General features: G+C 42.6%; 1 protein-coding gene across 1 annotated transcript in view; it reads left to right on the top strand.

Moving 5' to 3' along the window:
• Window positions 1-19332, top strand: part of CHAT (choline O-acetyltransferase) — a 337302-nt gene that overhangs the window by 198905 nt on the left and 119065 nt on the right. The window contains exons 9-10 of the mRNA XM_069242500.1: window positions 2916-3038; window positions 4161-4302. Of these exons, the coding sequence (XP_069098601.1) occupies window positions 2916-3038; window positions 4161-4302 (265 nt within the window). The remainder of the gene's footprint in view (window positions 1-2915; window positions 3039-4160; window positions 4303-19332) is intronic.

The raw sequence follows: 19332 nt of genomic DNA on the forward strand, positions 1-19332 counted from the left end.
GATCGCATTGTGATCAGGCAGCAGAAATGCTAGCAGAGACATGAAAGGAAACGCCTTTCCTTTCCTTTCGTGCCTCTGCCGGCCCCCTCCTCCTGAGCGGAAGAGAAATGCTAAGCATTTCTCTTCCGCATCGCACTGGAAGCATGCTTTCAGGGCGATGGGTGGTGACGTCTGATGAGGTCAGCATGCGATCGCGTGCTGATGTCATCAATCGTTACTGGGGGGGGGGCCCCTTCCCAACCCCAGCGCTTCCTCCGAGGGCTGGTACCTAGATGTAATGGTTACATCCGTGGCGCCTGAGTGGCGCAGCCAAGGACGTAACTATTAGATCCTCTGAGGGGAAGGGTTTAAAGGAGCCACGTTTGGCAAAATGTTTACCAAAATACTTAAGGGATCCTTTAGAGATTGGTAGATACTGCATCTGCCAAACTCGTGATTTGCCTACCCCTTTTAAAGGTGGGTGGCAGGTTTCCGCAAGCAGAGCCTGTTCTGGTTCACCGTCCAACATCTTTATCAATAATCGATCTGCCACAGGTTCCTCTTCCAATATACTCCAGAAAGTCCACCCTATTTAGGGCAAACAAATGTTTCCCAGTTTAGGGCCACCGAGGAAATCCTGAGAGTCCAACACAGGAAATAACACTAATTACCCTCAGATGCTAGAAGAAAACCCCCAGCACTGCATGGTCATTGATTTCTGATTTTCAATAACAAACTCCCACTTTAGTAGTTTGCAATTAAAAAATAATTCCAAGTGTGTGCATCATGGCAGGCACAGTGGCAGCTCCTGTGAAGCACAGAGATCCCTGAAGGCAATTGGGAACTTCTAAATCTGATGAGAGGCCCTCCGTCAGGAGAGAAAGAAGATATTAGACAGGCAACCCATCAGGTTACGAATCTCTCCCTGAATATGCCACTAATACCAGCACATGATTAATAAACGTGAATTTTGTAATTTCGTCGTATTATAATTATCGATATTTAAAATCCATAAATCTTCTTGAACTTATCTTAATTTTGTTCTTAATATTATGATTCATTTGGCTGCATTGTATACAAGAATAGTGCAGGAGTGTGCACAGATGAATTAATCCTGAACTTAGTTCAAACTCCTACCTGTACCTCAGTACATAATGGGACAGGATTACAATGCTTAAGTATTGACCCATGCCCATAGAGCCAAGAGCACCCACAAACAGTTGTGACTTCAATCAACAGCTTCTTCCATCCTTTGAGTGGAGATCAAAGAGTAGTGCAATCTATGACAACACTCCTTGTGGATATTCTAAAGCCCAATTGACCAGCCATACTCTTTTACAAAGGGAAGATGTGGTGTAGTGTAAAATAAAGATCCAGTGCAATAGGCTTTCAACCACCAACCACTTTGCCTTCTCCCCAGGCTTGCTTGGTTAGCGGGAGAAAATGTTTAATCTCCCCAGTCAGGTGACACGGCGATTTATATGTTGCAACATCATTAGAAGGTTGATGGGCTTGAATGACATCAGGTGCTCAGGATCCTTTTACGGGCATCAGAAGCATAGACATCTGCCTACTATGTTTTCTGCTTCACAAGTGTTGTGTTGTAGCAGGTTGGATAGTTGCCAGATGCACCAGCCTTTGGCGGCCATCACAGTGGTGCAAGCTGAGACAGTTACTACGAGCCCTGGAACATTTCAATGACATTTGGATCTCTAAGCAGCCTGTCACCTAACAGCAGAACAGAAGAGCATGATCAGCAGGTACTTGATGCAGTGTGATAGGGATCTAGGAATCCACTGAACAAGTCTGAAATCTGTGCCCAGTGGGTACTGAGGGAGATTCACTCAGTGCTTTACCCAGCCAAGGCCATGCTCTATACTCAGGAATTAATATGCACTGACAATGTCTGTGTCTGGCGGGCACTGGAACAGAGAGCCTGACATGGCAGAAGGCTAAGGTCTGGGCTGTATCCAATGGGTATGGAGATGACTGTTTGTTAGAATATATAATAACAAAAATATTGTATGCTAAAAATAGCTGTGAAACAGAAACCTATGCTTCGCTCCAGAGTTCTGTCTTGAGGAGATTGAGCAGAATGACCTTCTTTCCAGTCAGGCTAAACTTAAGAATTATTTTTCTTCATCCTGAGTGAGAGTCTTTTTTTAGATTTAATCTGAGGTTAGGGAAGCAAGCAATAAACTATCCAGGTGTGTGCCACAGTATTAAGAAAATGGATTCCAAGGAAGTATCCCTGTGACTCCTAATTCAGTCTAAAGCATAGATGAAGTAAATTAACACTTCTCTAAGCTTCACTGTCTAGCAATGAGAAAGTATGACACTTAGCTGATGGCTTCAACATCTGCACCCTTTGTGTCATTCACGCAACAGGTTGGATGTTTTCCACTTAAAGTATTTGGGCCCTGGTTTTAACTGTAACAAGCCAATTAATAATCTCATCCACAGTTGTGTTCTGTCATATGCCGCCTGCAGTCTGTCTTCATTATATACTGGATTCGGAATCTTATGATATATGTCTAAGAAAGGTCAATATGCATCAAACACCCATTATGGACTTTGCACTCTCTTTGATATAAATGCACCACCATCTCCAAATTGAATTAGCAGCCCTTCTCAGTGCCACCCCTTTGCTCAAGAAAGAGTTGAATGCTTTTTATTTAAAAAGAGTTTATGAGGCAATGTGTGTAGGCATGGAAGGATGACTAAAGCAGAGACAATGGATGGTGTCACAGAGAACACAACCATGGCTCTTATTGATCTGCAAAACTTTGAATGTTAGTGAAATTCATTTTTGCACATTTTGTAAATGGCTATTTATATGTAAAAAAGATTAATGATGTGTATTTTGGTGTTCTTTCCACTCAAAAACTGTATTGACTAGGTACATGCTTTACCATTCACTGTAATTTATGTTTTAGGATAGTGAAGAATCTCGACTTCACCGTTTATACATTTAGAAACTATGGAAAAGAATTTATCAAGAAGCAAAGAATGAGCCCCGATGCGTACATTCAATTGGCACTCCAGTTAACCTTTTACAGGTAAGAGAACACAAAGGGGCATATTTATACTCTGTTTGCACCGAATTAGCGTCATTTTCCTTTACTCTAATTCGGTGCAAAACTAACTCCATACTTATACTTTGGCGCTAGACCCGTGTAGCCCCAAATTTATGGAGTTAAAGTAATTTTTTGGATGTGGAAACCTACCTTGCATTAATGAGATGCAAGGTAGGCGTTCCTGTGCAAAAAATGACTCTATGCCTTTAACGCCATACTTATAGTCCCATGCAAAAATGGTACACGGGAGGGAGGAGAGGTCAAAAAATGGTACAAAGTTTGCTGTGCCCCATTTTTTAACACCTGGGTCAGGGCAGGCGCTAGGGGACCTATGGGCCTATTTCCATGGTGGACCACCATGCAATAAGCCCACAGGTGCCCTCCCCAGGCCCCAGTGACACCCCCAACCACACCAGAGGGACAGCGGAGGATGGGGGACCCCGTCCCAGGTAAGTAGAGGTAAGTATTTTCTTTTCTTTTTAAAGTGCCATAGGGAGCCCTGAAATGGGTCCCTCTACATGGCACTGGTTGCAATGGCCATGCCCAGGGCACCCTGGTCCTCTGTGCTGGCCAGTGGGGTGGTGGGCATGACTCCTGTCTTTTTTAAGACAGGAGTCATGTGGTATGGATGGTTTTGCGTCAGAAAATGACTCTAAGCAGGTTAGAGTCATTTTTTTACTCTAACCTGCTTAAAGTCATTTTTTGATGCAAACTCCCCTTCTTCCATACTGCCAACCCCACCCGACTAACGTAATTTTTTTTTATGCTAACCCACCCCTTTCACCGGCCTGCACCATTCCATAAATATGGTGCCCAGCTGGTGCACAGAAATGGTGCAAGCCGATGCTAAACTTTTTGGTGCAAAACTGCGTTAGTGCAGTTTTGCACCAAAAAGTATAAATTAGGGCCATAGTTGTGACACTGAGCATTGCTTAGAACATCATTTTTATAAATACATTGATATGGACAGCACCAAAAAGCTGTCAATCCCATTAGTCTTTCTCTTTCTCTGTCTGTGTTTACACTGTTAGGTATACTTAATCAACTTATGGATCTTGAGCTCTGAGAGACTACAGACTAAAATAAACATATTATTTCTTGCAGATGCCACAGAAAACTGGTCCCCACTTATGAAAGTGCTTCTATCCGTCGTTTCCAGGAGGGCAGAGTGGACAATATTCGGTCGGCCACATTTGAAGCGCTAACATTTGCAAAAGCAATGGTTGATGGGAAATCAACTGTCCCAGTAAGTTGATGACAACCGCCAAGCTTCTCATAATTCACTATTGACGTACAATGAGAAGCTTTTAATCAGTATTGGTGAGTCTTTGTTACTCTCAAAGAGACAGAGCTGCCTGAAAAGTAAGTGAGGGTTCAGTTTAACAAAAAGGTTCGAAAAACTAAAGAGGCATATTTCTAAGCCCCTAGTGCCACCTTGCACCACATTAGCGTCATTTTTTTAATGCTTATGTGGACCAAAGAGGCCAAAATCCTAGCGCCATATTTACAAAGTGGCGCAATGCATGCAAAGGGGGTGTTTCCCCATTAGGGGGGCCAGAAAAATGGTGCAAGGAAATCTAGCAGATTTCCTTGCGCCATTTTGTATGGCACTTATACACATGCTCAGATTAGGCGTTAAAAGGGGGCTTCCATTATTTATAATGGGCCCCTATGTACTCTGCAGGAGTAGTGCCAATATTTTGGCGGCACTCCTGCAAAGTACAGCAGTATCGTCTTGAATAATGACGCTATTGCCCCATACCCTGTGCCATGGAGCGATGTATTTTAAATACAGTGCACACATGGTGGCGGTAGGGGGGCGCTAAGGGGCGCAGGGAAAGTGGCGCTGCACTCAGTGCAGCGCCACTTTCTATAAATCTGCCCCTAAATGCATTAGTACAATGCATATACTTTATATATGTGCTGGAGATAGTGCACTTATATTGTGCTAGTATTTGCTATGTTTTAATTTGCATTGCTCATCTTTGTGCTTAAAACATGGAAAGGATAATAAGAGTCAAATTTAGGACTGCACAATGATATTTGAACTATACCATTGTAATGAAGACATGAAAGTTAAACGGGTAAAACAGTTTTAAAGGGTCAAGGAAGAAATGTCAGCATCTGGAGAGAAAGAGTCTATAGCTATAGACAGACGTTTTATATCTTTAATGGAGCATAAGCAGTCCAAAATGAGTCCTCTGACTCGCAGTACACAGTGGACTGGTCAATTTAAGTTTGGGGCAACAACTATTTGCATATGCTTGGTCCTCTTCTGAAATGGCACAAAGAATTTAAAGAGGCTGGTATAGTGTGGAAAGAAAGTGCCAGTAGTTAAGCATACACATCTATTATATTTTTCTAACAGTCTCCTTAAGTGAAATGTATATTTCCGGATGTGGACTTTAGCTTGCAGTTGCATAGGGGTGTAGGCTACACCTCACTGATGAGAACCAACAATGCTAGATGTGTTTTTGTTGCTCATGCTTCTTTTCAAAGGGGATAAGGTTTCACAGTACTGGATAAAGTGCTCCTTTTGGGATTGGGCCAACACTGATTTCTACATATTGTGCATTCCCTTCTGTATTGGCACTCACAAGCTAAACAAGCATTAGCAATGCAATAGTTCTCACATTTGCTTGAGATAGAGCTATTGGTGTTGTAAATTCATAACTGGACTTTTCTTGCCACATAAATTGGTCGATCCTGCCTCATAAATTGGTCTTTTCCTGCAACATAATTCCAGTGGCTAGGCGTATAACGAAAGCATTTCTATTTACCTTCTTCCACTATCTGCAGCCAAAAATTATGCCATTTAGCATCCTACTTTAAATCTGCCATGCTAATTCCAAAAGAATACCATTTACACCACCACATCAGAGGTGCTGGCTGGCTAACACAGTTCCCAAAAAATAGACACAAGACATCCACGTAGGAGTGACGAGAGAAATAAACTAGAAAGGTCACCTAAACATATCAAGAGTGTTCAAATAGTCATAGTGTAATAACGATGTTACGTTGGCCTGAATCATGGTCATAGTTGCAAAAAAGGGTAGATTAACAAAACATATCCAATTATCATGAGAACCCAAAAAAAAAGTTTTCAGAAATAAACGTTTGGCATTAGATTGTAATGCTCAGAGCCCGAGAGCACACCTCAATGAAAATAGCATTTGTAAGAAACATGGTCATGTAACCGTATAGTTACCCCCTAGAGAGCATAAACACATTGAAAGAAAATGTCAGAAAATAATGTACATATATTTAGCATCTAGAGAGCATAGAGCATTATACATTTTTAGGCTAGCAGACCTACTGCAATAACATTACAAACAAGGCCTTTGAACACAAACTACTCCCAGCTATAAAACAAAAGTAACAACCATGAGAACACTTAAAAACACACTGAGAGGTGGGAGGGGTTATTATCCTAGTGTGGGGACCCAGGGATGATGTACACCGAAAGAGCACACTGTAGCGAACATTTTGAAGGTGGTCTTATTGTCCTAGGACCACCACAGGCTGAGCTGTGAGCAAAAATGTTTTGTAAAAGTAATGCCCTGCAAAGCGTTATGGGGTGAGTCTTGTGCCTGCGAATATCATAGTATGTTCACTGTAATGCTCAGAACAACCCCTAGAGAACACCAGAGTAATAAACATGGTCATATAACCATATAGTTAGCCCTTGGAGAACATAACCACATTAAAAGAGAATACCAGAAAATAAAGCACTGTAACCATATATTTAGCCCCTTGAGAGCATAGCACTTTGCACATTTTGAAGAATAGCAGGCCTACTGCAATGATATAACAACCATGGCCCTTAAAGCAAGATTACTGCTAGCTGCAAAACAAAAGCTCAGGCAAAAAAAAAACATAAAAAGTCACTGAATGGTGGGAGGGGTTAATATTTTGGAGTTCCCACTAACCAATTGTTGGGACCCAGAGATGATGTAGACAGAAAGAGCATGACGTGGTGAATGTTTTGATGGTGGTCCTATTGTCCTAGGACTACCACAGGCTGAGTTATGAGCAAAACTGTTTTGTAAAAGTAATGCCCTGCAAAGCATTATGGGGCAAGTTTCCATGCAGCGATCATTGAACTATGTTGATCTGTTGACTGTAATACTTAGAACAGCCCATAGAGAACACCACAATGAAAATAGCATTTGTAAGAAACATTATCATGCAACCATATAGTTAGCCACTAGAAGGCATAACCACATGAAAAGAAAATGGCAGAAAGTAATGCACTGTAACCATATATTTTGCCCTTAGAGAGTTTTGTGCTTTACACATTTTCTGAGCTAATAGGCCTACTGCAATGATATTATAAACAAAAGCCTTAAAGCACAAACTACTTCCAACACAAAACAAGCATTCCAGCCAGGAGAAAACTTAAACAGACACTGAATGGTTGGAGGAGTTATTATTTTGGGGTCCTCACTAACCTAGTGTTGGGAACCAGAGATGATGTAGACAGAACATTGTCGAAACGTTTTTATCGTGGTCCCATTGTCCTAGGACCACCAAGACTGAGTAATGAGCAAAAATGTTTTCTAAAAGTAATGGCCTGCAAAGCATTATGGGGAGAGTTTCCTGAATGCAGTGAATATCGTAGTATCAGCTCTCCCGCTGTGTCGGGAGATCTCTTTGAGAATATCTGTGGTTTTCTTAGGTAAAGCATTTATCAATAACAAGTGTTTTTGTAAAAGCTATGGTCCTATGGTGCGTGATGGGGAGAGTCAAAAGAAATGACTCTGATTAGGTAACAGTGTGAACAATGTGACCAAACCTTCAATACCACCGATGGAGTCCGAGGTGTTCTGTGCTGTGAGCACCATGGCCACCATGGAGCACAACGGAGAGAGACAAAAGAAAAAAATAGTTTGTTCAAGCTGAAGTATATCGGCAATTGTGCAATAATCCATGTAACAGGGTTAATCTGCAAGGATGTAGCAAACAGGCTCTAAGGCTGGACAAATGTAAAGCATTTACCAATTACATCAACGGATTTTTGAAAGGCATGCCCATGAACGAGTGAATGTGATGGGCGTGAGACAAAAGCTGTGGTTCAAAGCTCTCATAATACTTACAACAGGTCGAAAAGCATTTGCATGCTCGACCTAAAAAGATTAAAGGAAATGCTATCCAGATGAATTACTATTGATTATGATTGATTAAAGTATTTCCATCTACCACCTGTTTGTTGTCTTTATAAAGTAAGCTAACATCTTAATTACAATCTTTAAGCTTTAAGTTACTGGTGCCCATCCTGGGAATTGATCTAACATATATATGAACCTGGCACTGGTGCTGACACAGGCAGAGTGCAAAGGTAGAAGGCCAAACATGAGGGGATAGAACCCTGAGGTCAATCCAAAGGGAGCACAAACTGCACAGTGAACAGAACAAAACAGCATCCTCTGGCATTCTGAAGCCCAGCCCTGAATAAAGAAGGCACCATGGCCCATGCCACTTCAGGCAAACTGCATAGAAGAGGGGCAATTGGGCGCTCAAAAGAGCACACAATTCTTAAATCGTGTTTAGGTAATATTCCAGAGATAACTATTTTACAGGGGAGTTCTACAAAAACTGTAGAAGCCCACACATGCTCAATATACGTAATCAATGCAAATATAGTAATAAAGTTCAGCCAAGCAATGTACATTGTAAACTAAAATGGTGTAATCACCAATATTTTATTGCAACAGTATAGACATAAAGTCAGTGCTTTAAATGGGCCGGTACTCTCCGGTACTGAGTACCGGGACTTTTTTATTTTGAAGGGAGAGTACCAGCACATCTCAAGAAAAATGTAATACTTTTAATTGGAGAGTACCGGCACTTCTCAGAAACAAGCAGGCACTCTAGTACAGAGTACCTGCACTTCTATTTTTCCATTTAAAGCACTGCATAAAGTGTGGACACAAAGTAAAGTGACAGCACACTGCTCATAAGTGACACGTATGATAGATTAAGGCCCATATTTATACTTTTCTAGCGCCGCATTTGCGGTTTTTTTTTATGCAAAATCAGCGCAAACTTTCAAAATACAATTGTATTTTGTAAGTTTGCGCCAGTTTTGCGTAAAAAAACGACGCAAATGCGGCACAAAAAAAGTATAAATATGTGCCTAAGTTTTTTGATGATGATTGATTAAGTATAAGAACAACAATGAAACAATCACAGTACTATTGGCTGCAAACATGAGAAGCAGAGCCTTAATTACATTTGCATTTGTTTGTAAATAGTGATATTGCAATTTAAATTAGAAAATGCATATATTGGGTTTACATATGAGCAGACTAATAATGAGTATGCAGATGTCTTGACCCCCAAAGAGAACAGTTAATTTCAACGGGGTCTTCATCAGGACAAGAACGCCGAAGTTATTGGTAGTGAAGCATCCTGAAGAAAGTCAGAAAAATAGGAAATTAAATTAGGACTCTACAAATATGTTTTTCAAGGTCTGTACCTAAAATGCAGTAGAATGGATGCAAGAAAGGTGGGGGAATGTGGGTAAGTTAAAACATTTCCAAATAAATCAATATGAAATAAAGTGATGTAAATATCTTGTGGCGTGCCCAGCACAACTACACTATGTAGTCACATCAGGAAGATGACTTACAAATCAAAAGTGGGCTACTTAATATTTAACAATCTACCCAGAAAAGAAAAATGGTTAGAATTAAATAAATTGCACATGAAATTATGCAAATGATTATGTAAGTAGTAGTCAGACTTACCTTGTACTCAACAGGAAAAGGCGCCAACTGTAGAATAACTAGATGTTCCTGTGCTACTCTGTAATACAATCACCGGGAGGTGAATCCACAAGCGAAGAGAGGAATGATAATCTTGTCTCAAAAGTATATAAAAGAAGAAATTAGCACACAGAGAGGATTAGGTTGTGAAAGGAGCATGGCTGCTGTCCCTGTCAAAGAAAGACACGGACCCACGCAAATGCACTAAAAGAGGGACTGTGTGGTCATGTCATCAAAGATGGCATTGCATCACATGATCGTAAAATTGCAGCACCGATGACACAGTTCTGAATAAAAGTGGTTTATAAATATGAATGCAAGAAAATAATTGACATTACGGACTCAAATTAGAAGGTATTTCGAGAAATGAAAATTGGGCTTTTGGGGTAATTGTCTGGAATTAATCCACAGATTGGAAGCACCATTTCTCGGAAACAGATAAAATGTGGGATGAAACACAAATAAATTGTGAAAAAGCAAATATTAAAAAGGGATAGAAATAATATACTTTTGTTTAAATACCAAGCCATTATAAAAGAAACATCCCACAGAATATTCTAGCGCAGGCAGGGAATGGAAACAATCAGACAAGACACCGATGGAGAGTGTCAAACTGGGCAAGTATGGCTTGCTTACAAAATATAAGACAGTTCAATTATATGGTCAATAAACGCTCTGCTCCCACAAAAGAGGGACTCCGAGTCCCATGAAACTCTGGAGACTCGCTGAGCCCACAGGGAAAGGGGAGGGGTTCCACTGACATTGCGCTATAGTACTTGCCTGCTGACAGTTACCACAAAGAAGAGAATATGAGTTCCGAGAGACCAAGGAGTCTCGTTGAGCCAGCAGGGAAGGAGGAGGGGCTCCAATGACATCACTCTATATAGCGCTTGCCCACTCCCTGATGCTCAGGATGGTCCCGAGCATGTGCCCGGGCAAAGACAGCACCAAGAGCTGGCCTGTCTGCCCCTGTCAGAGCCCAAAAGAGGCTGTGCTGGGCCACCTCCATAATATCTTTTTTGGTTTCTTTATACATGCCGGTGAGTAGCTGTTTAGGCTTTAATTTTTGTTGGTTAATCCATCTTTCCTTCTTGATCTGGCTGGGTCCTGGGACCTCTGGGTGATAAATTTATCATTATCTCTGGGGACTCCCCCAACTAGGTAAATGTGGTTGGACACCTCAAGGTCTCTGAATATCAGACTATTTCAAATTTAGATAGAACCTGCAGGGAAGGTGAATGGGTGAAAACTCAAAATTCTGTGTTACCCAGCTCATCTGGGAAGTAAATCTGGAAATGGGGGCAGAAATGGAAATTTGCCTTGGTTCCTGCTCCATCTATGGAACACTGTAATTATCAAGATCTTTTTCATAAACTGGACAAGAAAATTTCAGCTGTTCTTGATGCATTTAGCCTGTGATTAACTAATCTGCAGGAGCCGGTGGGGAACCTGAGGGTGACGTTGGACTTCATTCATTCATTTACATGTGAAGAAAGCGGAAAACGTCATGTGCAAGATTCCTGACTCATCTTATACTACTCATGATGTTCCTAACGTCCCCCTACTGTGCCTGCCCAGGTGTCCTCAACCATCTTATTTTCCTGTATTTTTCTATGGAAAGTGGTCCACAGGCTGTACTCCCAAGAATTTAGCCCTGGATGCTCCACCATCTAATAATATCCCCCTGCATCTACTCCATTTGTGCTAGTAAGGCTAAGGAAACTGAAACGTTCCAGCAGCTAAAAAATAAAGTCACTCATTAGCTATCTGAAAGGTTTGACCTTGAATATGCCTTATAAGATGACATCATTATGGTCCATAGAGTGGGCTGGGTAGGGAACTCCAACTGAGTATGCCCAATACGCATTTGCAGCACCAAGAGGGTGGGAACATACCTTTTAACCTCAAGAACAGTGTTGCACTGAGTAGTAGAATTCTAGTATTTCCCTTAGGTTTCTTTATTCCGTCTTGCACAGCCAGGCCTTTGGAGAGGTGCGGGGGGCACCTCCAGGGCAGTGCCATGGTCCTGATAGCCTTATCTTATCGGTGCAAGATTTCCGGTTTGCAGCTCAACAACGGATTTGAGCCTTTGGCTTAACTAAACGATCCAGACTGACTGACTGCAAACCCCGAGTCAGGCAATCTGGTGACTGCAGAGGTGTCTAGTTTTTATAGTGATATCAATGTAGTAAGCTAGAATATTGCTGGGATTCATGGTAAAGTCTCTGATAAGGGATGGATTAAGATGTTGAGTAATTATGATATTATCTGACTCAAAGAGACTTGGGTTGCCTAAGGGCGTTTATACATGGATGGTTATGTTACATTCTACACCTCTGCCATTCCTCCCACACATCGAAGACCCAGGGGATGTCTTGTGATGCTTTTTAACTTCAGCTTGAATTGTAAAACGGAGGTGGCTTTTACCTATATTTTACCCAATATCTTAGGTGTTCTCTTGACCTTTCCAAATATAGATAGGTTGTTAATTGCGAATGTTTACAACTCTGTATCTAGAAGGTTTTTAGATGACTTTTTTTCTTGGTCTGTCCAATTCCATTATGATTTTGTTGTTGGGGGATTTTAAATTGCACCCTTGTATGGCATGCTATATTAGTGGGAGTTCTAACATTATGGGGATCGTTAAGAGTTGGGGTGCGGAAAATGCCATTCCTCCAAACTCCAGCGGTAAGGTTACCGCCAGTGCGGTCCCCTTTCCTCGGGCCCCATACTCTGTTTCCACCCATTGACCCAACAGGAAACAGCCCACTGCATTGACACTGGCTCATAATTGAGCCGGTGGCAATGTTGCAGTGCATAGGGTGCACCAGCGTGACAGAGCTGGCCATGGCTGTCCGCGCAATGCCCATGCCAAGTACATGGGCAGTGCAGGGCCTCCCATGAGGTCCGCTGCACCCCGTCTCTGCCAGCCTTTACATGGTAGGGCAAAAGCCATGTAAACACCGGCGGAGAGGGAGGTCATAGAACCCAGGGCAGCGCTGCTTGCAGCGCTACCCTAGCGGATTGGGACCGCCAGGCTGACGGGCGGCCAAAAAGTGGCAGTGCTGGTGGTCCGACCGTGGAGCAACTGCCACTGTCATAATGTGGCTGCCCGAGCGGTCCTGGTTGTCTGAAGACCGCAGGGTGGTAATGTCCAGCTCTGTCTCCTCTAATGGGCCATGTTCATCTCAGACATACCTGGTAAGGTGACATGCTAAATAATTTGGCTTCAGATTATCATTTAGTCAATCTGCTGAACTAGGAGGAATCTAGAACTAAAGAATAGATACCCACATTCAAGGGGAGGGCCATAGCTCAACCATTGATTATATTTTCGTCTCTGCCTGTTTTTTTTTTCTTTTAAATATCAAGGTAGAATGGAATGTCTGCAGTGATTACAACACCTTATCAGCTACCATTTTGTGAGCTGAGTTACCTGTGGACATGGTACGTCTATGGATGGGGCCGTCTATAACATCAGACCAGGGTCAGAGGTAGTAGATGAGCCAAGATTACCCCTGCTGACTTCTTTTCCAATCTGGTTGTCACTTTTCAATCTGATCTTTTAATTTGTCTTAATTAGGGTGCCTCTGAGACCAGTACTCTGGAAGCTTTTTCCAACGTTTGTAGATCAGTCAAATCTGCCGCCACTAAACTAGGGATGGGGGCATCTCTCCCTCATTGCAAAGGGTTTGACAAGAGGTGCTTGCGGGTGCACAAGGACTTGCTTGTGGCTTTGCACAAAATGTAATGAATTTAAGAAGAGGTGAGGAAGGTCAGGGCTATATATAGTTCGGCCAGTAAAGAGTGAAAGAACCAACTAAAGAGGGAGTCTGGGAGAGCTTACGTGCTATTAGTACTTTGCAGGACAGCGTGGTTTTCTGGAGAGAAATGAATCACCCTCTATCTAGAGTGCACACGTTGTCAAACCAGGCTTTGACTGCCATAGCACAAGCATGGACTGAGCATTTTGAAACCATGTACAACCATGGTGGCCTGAATCTCCCTTCACCTTGCACTCAGACAATTAAGACGCTCACATTTTGGTGGGAGGAGGTGAAAACAGCTATTTTTGCCCTTCCCTCAGGTAAAGCTCCTGGCTCTGATGGGATCTCTGGTGACTTGTATAAGTTTTTTATTGACTTGTGGGCCCCTCTGATGATATTGCATTTAAATTCCACTGCCTGTGGCCTTTTACCATTGTCATGGGAATAGTTGGTGATAGTACCGGTATTTAAAAGGGGAAATAAAGTAGACCCAGGTTTTTACAGACCCATCTCTGTGGAAACAGAGGTGAAAATGATAGGCCTGGTACTGCTGGCCACCTAACAGTCTGGGCAAACAAACAAAATATTTTGTCTGATTTGCAGTATGGGTTCAGACTAGCCAGGGAACCATTGAACAAAACCTTGACTTATACTTGTTCATCAGCAAATATACCATAGCAAAGAGGGGTGCAATACACCTGGCCTTCATGGACCTCAGCTTAGCGTTTGATAGAATAAACAGAGGAAAGCTCTGGGCCGTGATGAAGTCCATCTGGGTTGAGCCCCCACTTGTCACTTTCTTGCGTAATTTGCACAATGGGCTTTAGGATACCGTCAGACATGGCCTAAATGGGGAATGCACTTCGCACTTTAGTTTGAAGAGAGGGGTTCACCAGTGCTGTATCCTGGCACCTTTTCTTTGTATTCATTATATTAACTGGCTTGAATTATTTTTAATGTAACAGTGCCAGGGTGTCCCTAGTGTATACAGTCACTTAGTACCTACCTTGTTATATGCCGATGACATAATTTTAATTGCAGGTACTGCAGGGGTCTGGAGCAACTTTCAGACATTTTTATTAGTTTTATAGGCAGACTTGATCACACCACAATTTCGCATATTCCTTTACTATGGAGATTGGACCTAAAAGCACAAAAACTAGGAACTTCATGGTTAAAGGCCATCATATTAGTATGGTGTATAATTTTCACTATTTGGGCATTTTGCTGGATTCTCATCCTAACCTTCAACAGTAGATTAAGAATAACATTATGGGCCTGATTACAACTTTGGCGGAAGGGATTAATCTGTCCCAAATGTGACGGATATTCCACCACCGTATTACGAGTCCATTATATCCTATGGAACTCGTAGTACAGTGGGCGGGATATCCAGTGCTTAATTTGTGCTTGTTGTTTCCGGTGCTGAGCACCGGCACTTATTTTTGAGGGCCGGTGCTTAGTCTTCTGCCTCAAGCATTTGCAGTGAGCAAAAGACACGTTTGGGATAGACGGAGGAAGCGAAAATCAAAAAAGCGTCACAAAGGGAGAAAGCAGAAAGCTGCAAGTGTGAGCTGAAGGGGCAGGGAGTGGTTTTAAATGGATTAAAGAGGCCCGAGATGGCTTTGAGATTAAGCTGTCTCAGTATTCCGTGTTCGCACATTTCATTGCAACAGCCGCATGTTTAAGAGAAGGGGTTTGAGCACCAGCACCTTTTTATTTACAAATTAAGCACTGGGGATATCCATCACATTTGGGACGGATTAACCCCCTCCGCCAAAGTTGTAATCAGGCCCAATGTCTTTTAACAGGGCCACTCATAGTATCTGTGAATTTTCAGGGCGGTTTGGGAAGTTGGGTCACACTCATATGAAGAATGCACTAGATATTATTAACGCTAACTGTATCCCTACAGATAGTTTTGGTTGTAAAATCCGGGATTATGTGGCCATCACTCTTATTCATATTGCGGAAAATGCATTTTTCATAGGACTTCTAAAGATTCCACAAAGTATACCAGGAATTCGGTTTGAGATACATTTCTGATTTTATTCACCTTCGCTCCTTGTTGCTCTCAGTGTGGCTGAAGGAGAAGCTAGGTTCTCAGCAAGTTAATTGCAGAGAATTGTATGGGCTTGGATCATATGTTACATATCCCTTGGATTCACTATATTATGAGTAAGGTGAGAGACCTAGTCAGACTGAAACGTTTTTTGACCCTGATTGTATTGTTAAATCGGACCTTGATTGGGTCAAGCAGGCCTTCATCTTCAAGGTGGGAACGGAGCATAAGACCCTTTTTTGACCAAGTGCTCCAAGTGCCACTTTATTTTGGTTCAGTCGGTGAATGGCATGGAACGCTATTTAAATCTGGACATGTCCAGTCACCACTGAAGGCTGACCTTCTTTAGATTAAATTGTATTAATCAACTTATGTTTGCAAATGGTGGCTGGCTCAAAGATTCAGAATTACCTGTGTGCACTTGCAATAATATATCCGCTCTAGATACTCTGCATATTGTTCTAATTTGCCCCAGGTTTAGCACACTACGTCATAAATATATTTGACTCCTCTTGTTATCTATCAATTTTAAGTAAGCAATATTAGTGTCACTGTTTTTACATCTTTTACCTACACCCAATATATGTTTTGTTTTAACCTGGTTTATTTCTGGTGTTTTAAGGCAAACTGTAACTGATTATGTGCGCCCCCCGCCCCGATAATGATATTCTATTATGAGTCACTTATTTCAGGTTTTTATGAGAAGTACACTTGCATTTTTACTTTTATGATTTCTTACGTAAAATTGAATAATGTTTTATTGACTGACTGACTCACTACTCGAATAACATAACGAGATACTACGATTTTTTAAAGTGATCATAGCACCTGCTGTTTTTGCAATCACTAATTCCATTCGGGGCCCCTGCCAGAAGCTATATATTGGACCGAATATTCAGGAAGTTGACATACATCCTTGAACACACGAGCAGTATCAAGAGTAAGGCTTGAAATGACCCTGATGTTCAACATTTTGAACAATTTTGAAAAAGTGCAAACTCAGAACAGAATCGTTATGTTAGCAAGTCATTGTATTAATACCAAACATCCAAAGGAGGCAACTTTGCAATGTAGTGGACCACTCGAGAATACAGATGGATTAATTGTTTACAACATTTACAATTGGGACTGAATGCTTGTGAGGAATTGACAGCCTTGATCAATTTGATTAGTGCTGGACATGACCCTTTTTGCAGGGTTATTCCCAAACCTTTTGCCTTCTTCCTCCTATTTTTACTCACCTGTTTCTGTTGGCTTTAGGACTCCGGGCACTTCACCACTGCTAACTAGTGCTAAAGTTCATATGCTCCCAGTCTAAATTGTATTGGTGATTGGTTTATCCGTGATTGGTAAATATGATTTACTGGTGAGTCCCTAGTATAGTGCACCAGGTGTGCCCAGGGCCTATAAATCAAATGCTACCAGGGGGCCTGCAGCACTGTTTGTGTCACCCACGAGTCCCCCTGCACACATTTCTCTGGCCTGCCATTGCAGTGCCTTGTCTGTATTCTTAAGCTGCCAAATCGACCAAGCCAGTGCACTTGTCAGCCCCAAACCTTCCCTTTTATCATCTGCAAGTCACCCCTAAGGTAGGCCCAAGGCAGCCCCCTGGGCAGTGTGCAGTGTATTTAAAAAGCAGGACATGTACTGGTGTTTTACATGTCCTCATAGTGAAATACTGCTAATTTCGTTTTTCACTATTGCAAGGCCTATCTCTTTTGCAAGGCCTATCTCTCCCACAGGATAACATGGGGATTGTCTTGATAGATCTTTTAAGTGTAATTTCCCATTGCGAGCAGATAGAGATATGGAGTCTGGGGTCTCTGTCAATTTAAAAATGCTAATTTTGGTGAAGTTAGTTTTTATGCGTTTGAAAATGACACTTTTAGAAAGTGGGCATTTTCTTGCTTAACCATCCTGTGCCTCTGTCTGTTTGCTGAATACACATCTTGGTCAGGATGACAGTTGGACTGTTTGTGCATTCAGTCTAGACAGTCACACAAAGGGAGCTGAAGTGTGCCCTGCATATCCTGATTGACCATCACCAGGTTGATGGGTCTTCCTGAGCTGGAGTGGTGGGAGAAGCTGACACTTGCACCTGAACAGGGCTGTGCCTGTCCTCACACACAGCAGTCTCCATCCCCCTGGAGTGTGTCTCGTGCAAGGCAGTGAAAGGCAGGGTCTTGTGCACTAAAAAGACTTTTCTTTGAAGTTTGCTTAATTCAAAGACATAAATTGGTTTAAGTACTGGACCTCTGACACCACATAGTTAGAATGCGTCTGGACTGAGGAAGGTCTGCCAGGAAGTCGAGATGGATGCTGTAGGAAGGACTGCTACTCTACCTGTTGCTTTGTTATGCCGGCCTGCTGCTTCTGTCCTAGAAGTGAAAGGACTGGACGTGCCTGTCCACATCCTGTTTCCAAAGATTCTCAATGGGCTTGGACTGAGCTTGCCTTCTCTTAAGAAGTCTCAGGGACATCAAAGACTTTATCTGCTGAGTCCTGACTTGCCAAGTGGTGCCAACTCCAGTCCCTGGGCCCTTGGGACTGCAAGCTGGTGATCTTAGGTAGAAAATCCATGCATCAGCGCGCCACACTGGAAGAATTCACAGAGGGTCTGTCTCGTGGCTGCAGCATCGATGCAGCATCTGTTTCACCGCGGTCCCATCAACACACCGTGTAGAGTTTTCCATACTTTGAACATGGGCACCAATTTCTCATCCACCTTGAACCGCAGTAAGGAACCGAGGCCATGTGTCTGGAAATCGAAGCATCTCCATTCCTGCAAGGAAAGAATGAACGCATCACCTCCACTGCCAGCAAGGAAGCGAAGCATCGCTTGACCTGCGAGGACAGAATTAATTAATTAACTTCTTTGCTTTTCCGGCACCTCACCTCCCATGTGACCCGCATCGTCTTTGTTTTTTATAAGCATCCCAGGTACTTTGTGCTAAAGAGATACATTCATAGATTCCTCTGGGTAAAGACTTGCTTAAACTTCTGAAGAGTGATATTTTGACTTGTTCGTGTAGGATTTTTGTAAGTTTGGTCTTGTTTTATTCAGAAAAATACTGGCTAGCTCTCTAAACTAGTGTGGAGCATGTTTGTAGTGTTTGCACTGTGTTACTGTGTGTGTATGTGTGTGTATGTGTGTGTGTATGTGTGTGTGTATGTGTGTGTGTGTGTGTGTTTGTGTAAATACTTTACAGATTGCCTCTGGGATAAGCCAGACTGCTTGTGCCAAGCTACCAAGGGGGTGAGCAGGTTTTTTTTAAATCTGTATGACTCTGTTACCCTGACTAAAGTGAGGGTCCCTACTTGGATACGGTGCAAACCACTGCCAACTAGAGACCCCATTTGAACGAGGAGCAGGGCCTGGCTCGCTGGTATTGTCAGAGGGCGATCCATTTGAAGAGGTGATCCCCATCATGTGTGACACCTATGGAGGAAACCGTTGCAATGTGGCTGCTGGACAGACTCTCTATCAGTCGGCAATCACTTGAGAGGTGAAGTTAGAAGAGTACTCCAGAAACCGAGGGGTAGAGGGGCACCAGAACAGCTCAGCAGGATGCTCGTAGCTATCATGGGGCAGGAGCCCCACAACTATTCCTCTGTACATCATCACTAGGTGCCCCAAGCAGAGAGCGATGCCCCCCTCGACCTGGCGGTTGACTGGAAGG

Source organism: Pleurodeles waltl, chromosome 6 (assembly GCF_031143425.1).
Source record: "Pleurodeles waltl isolate 20211129_DDA chromosome 6, aPleWal1.hap1.20221129, whole genome shotgun sequence".
NCBI lineage: Eukaryota > Metazoa > Chordata > Amphibia > Caudata > Salamandridae > Pleurodeles > Pleurodeles waltl.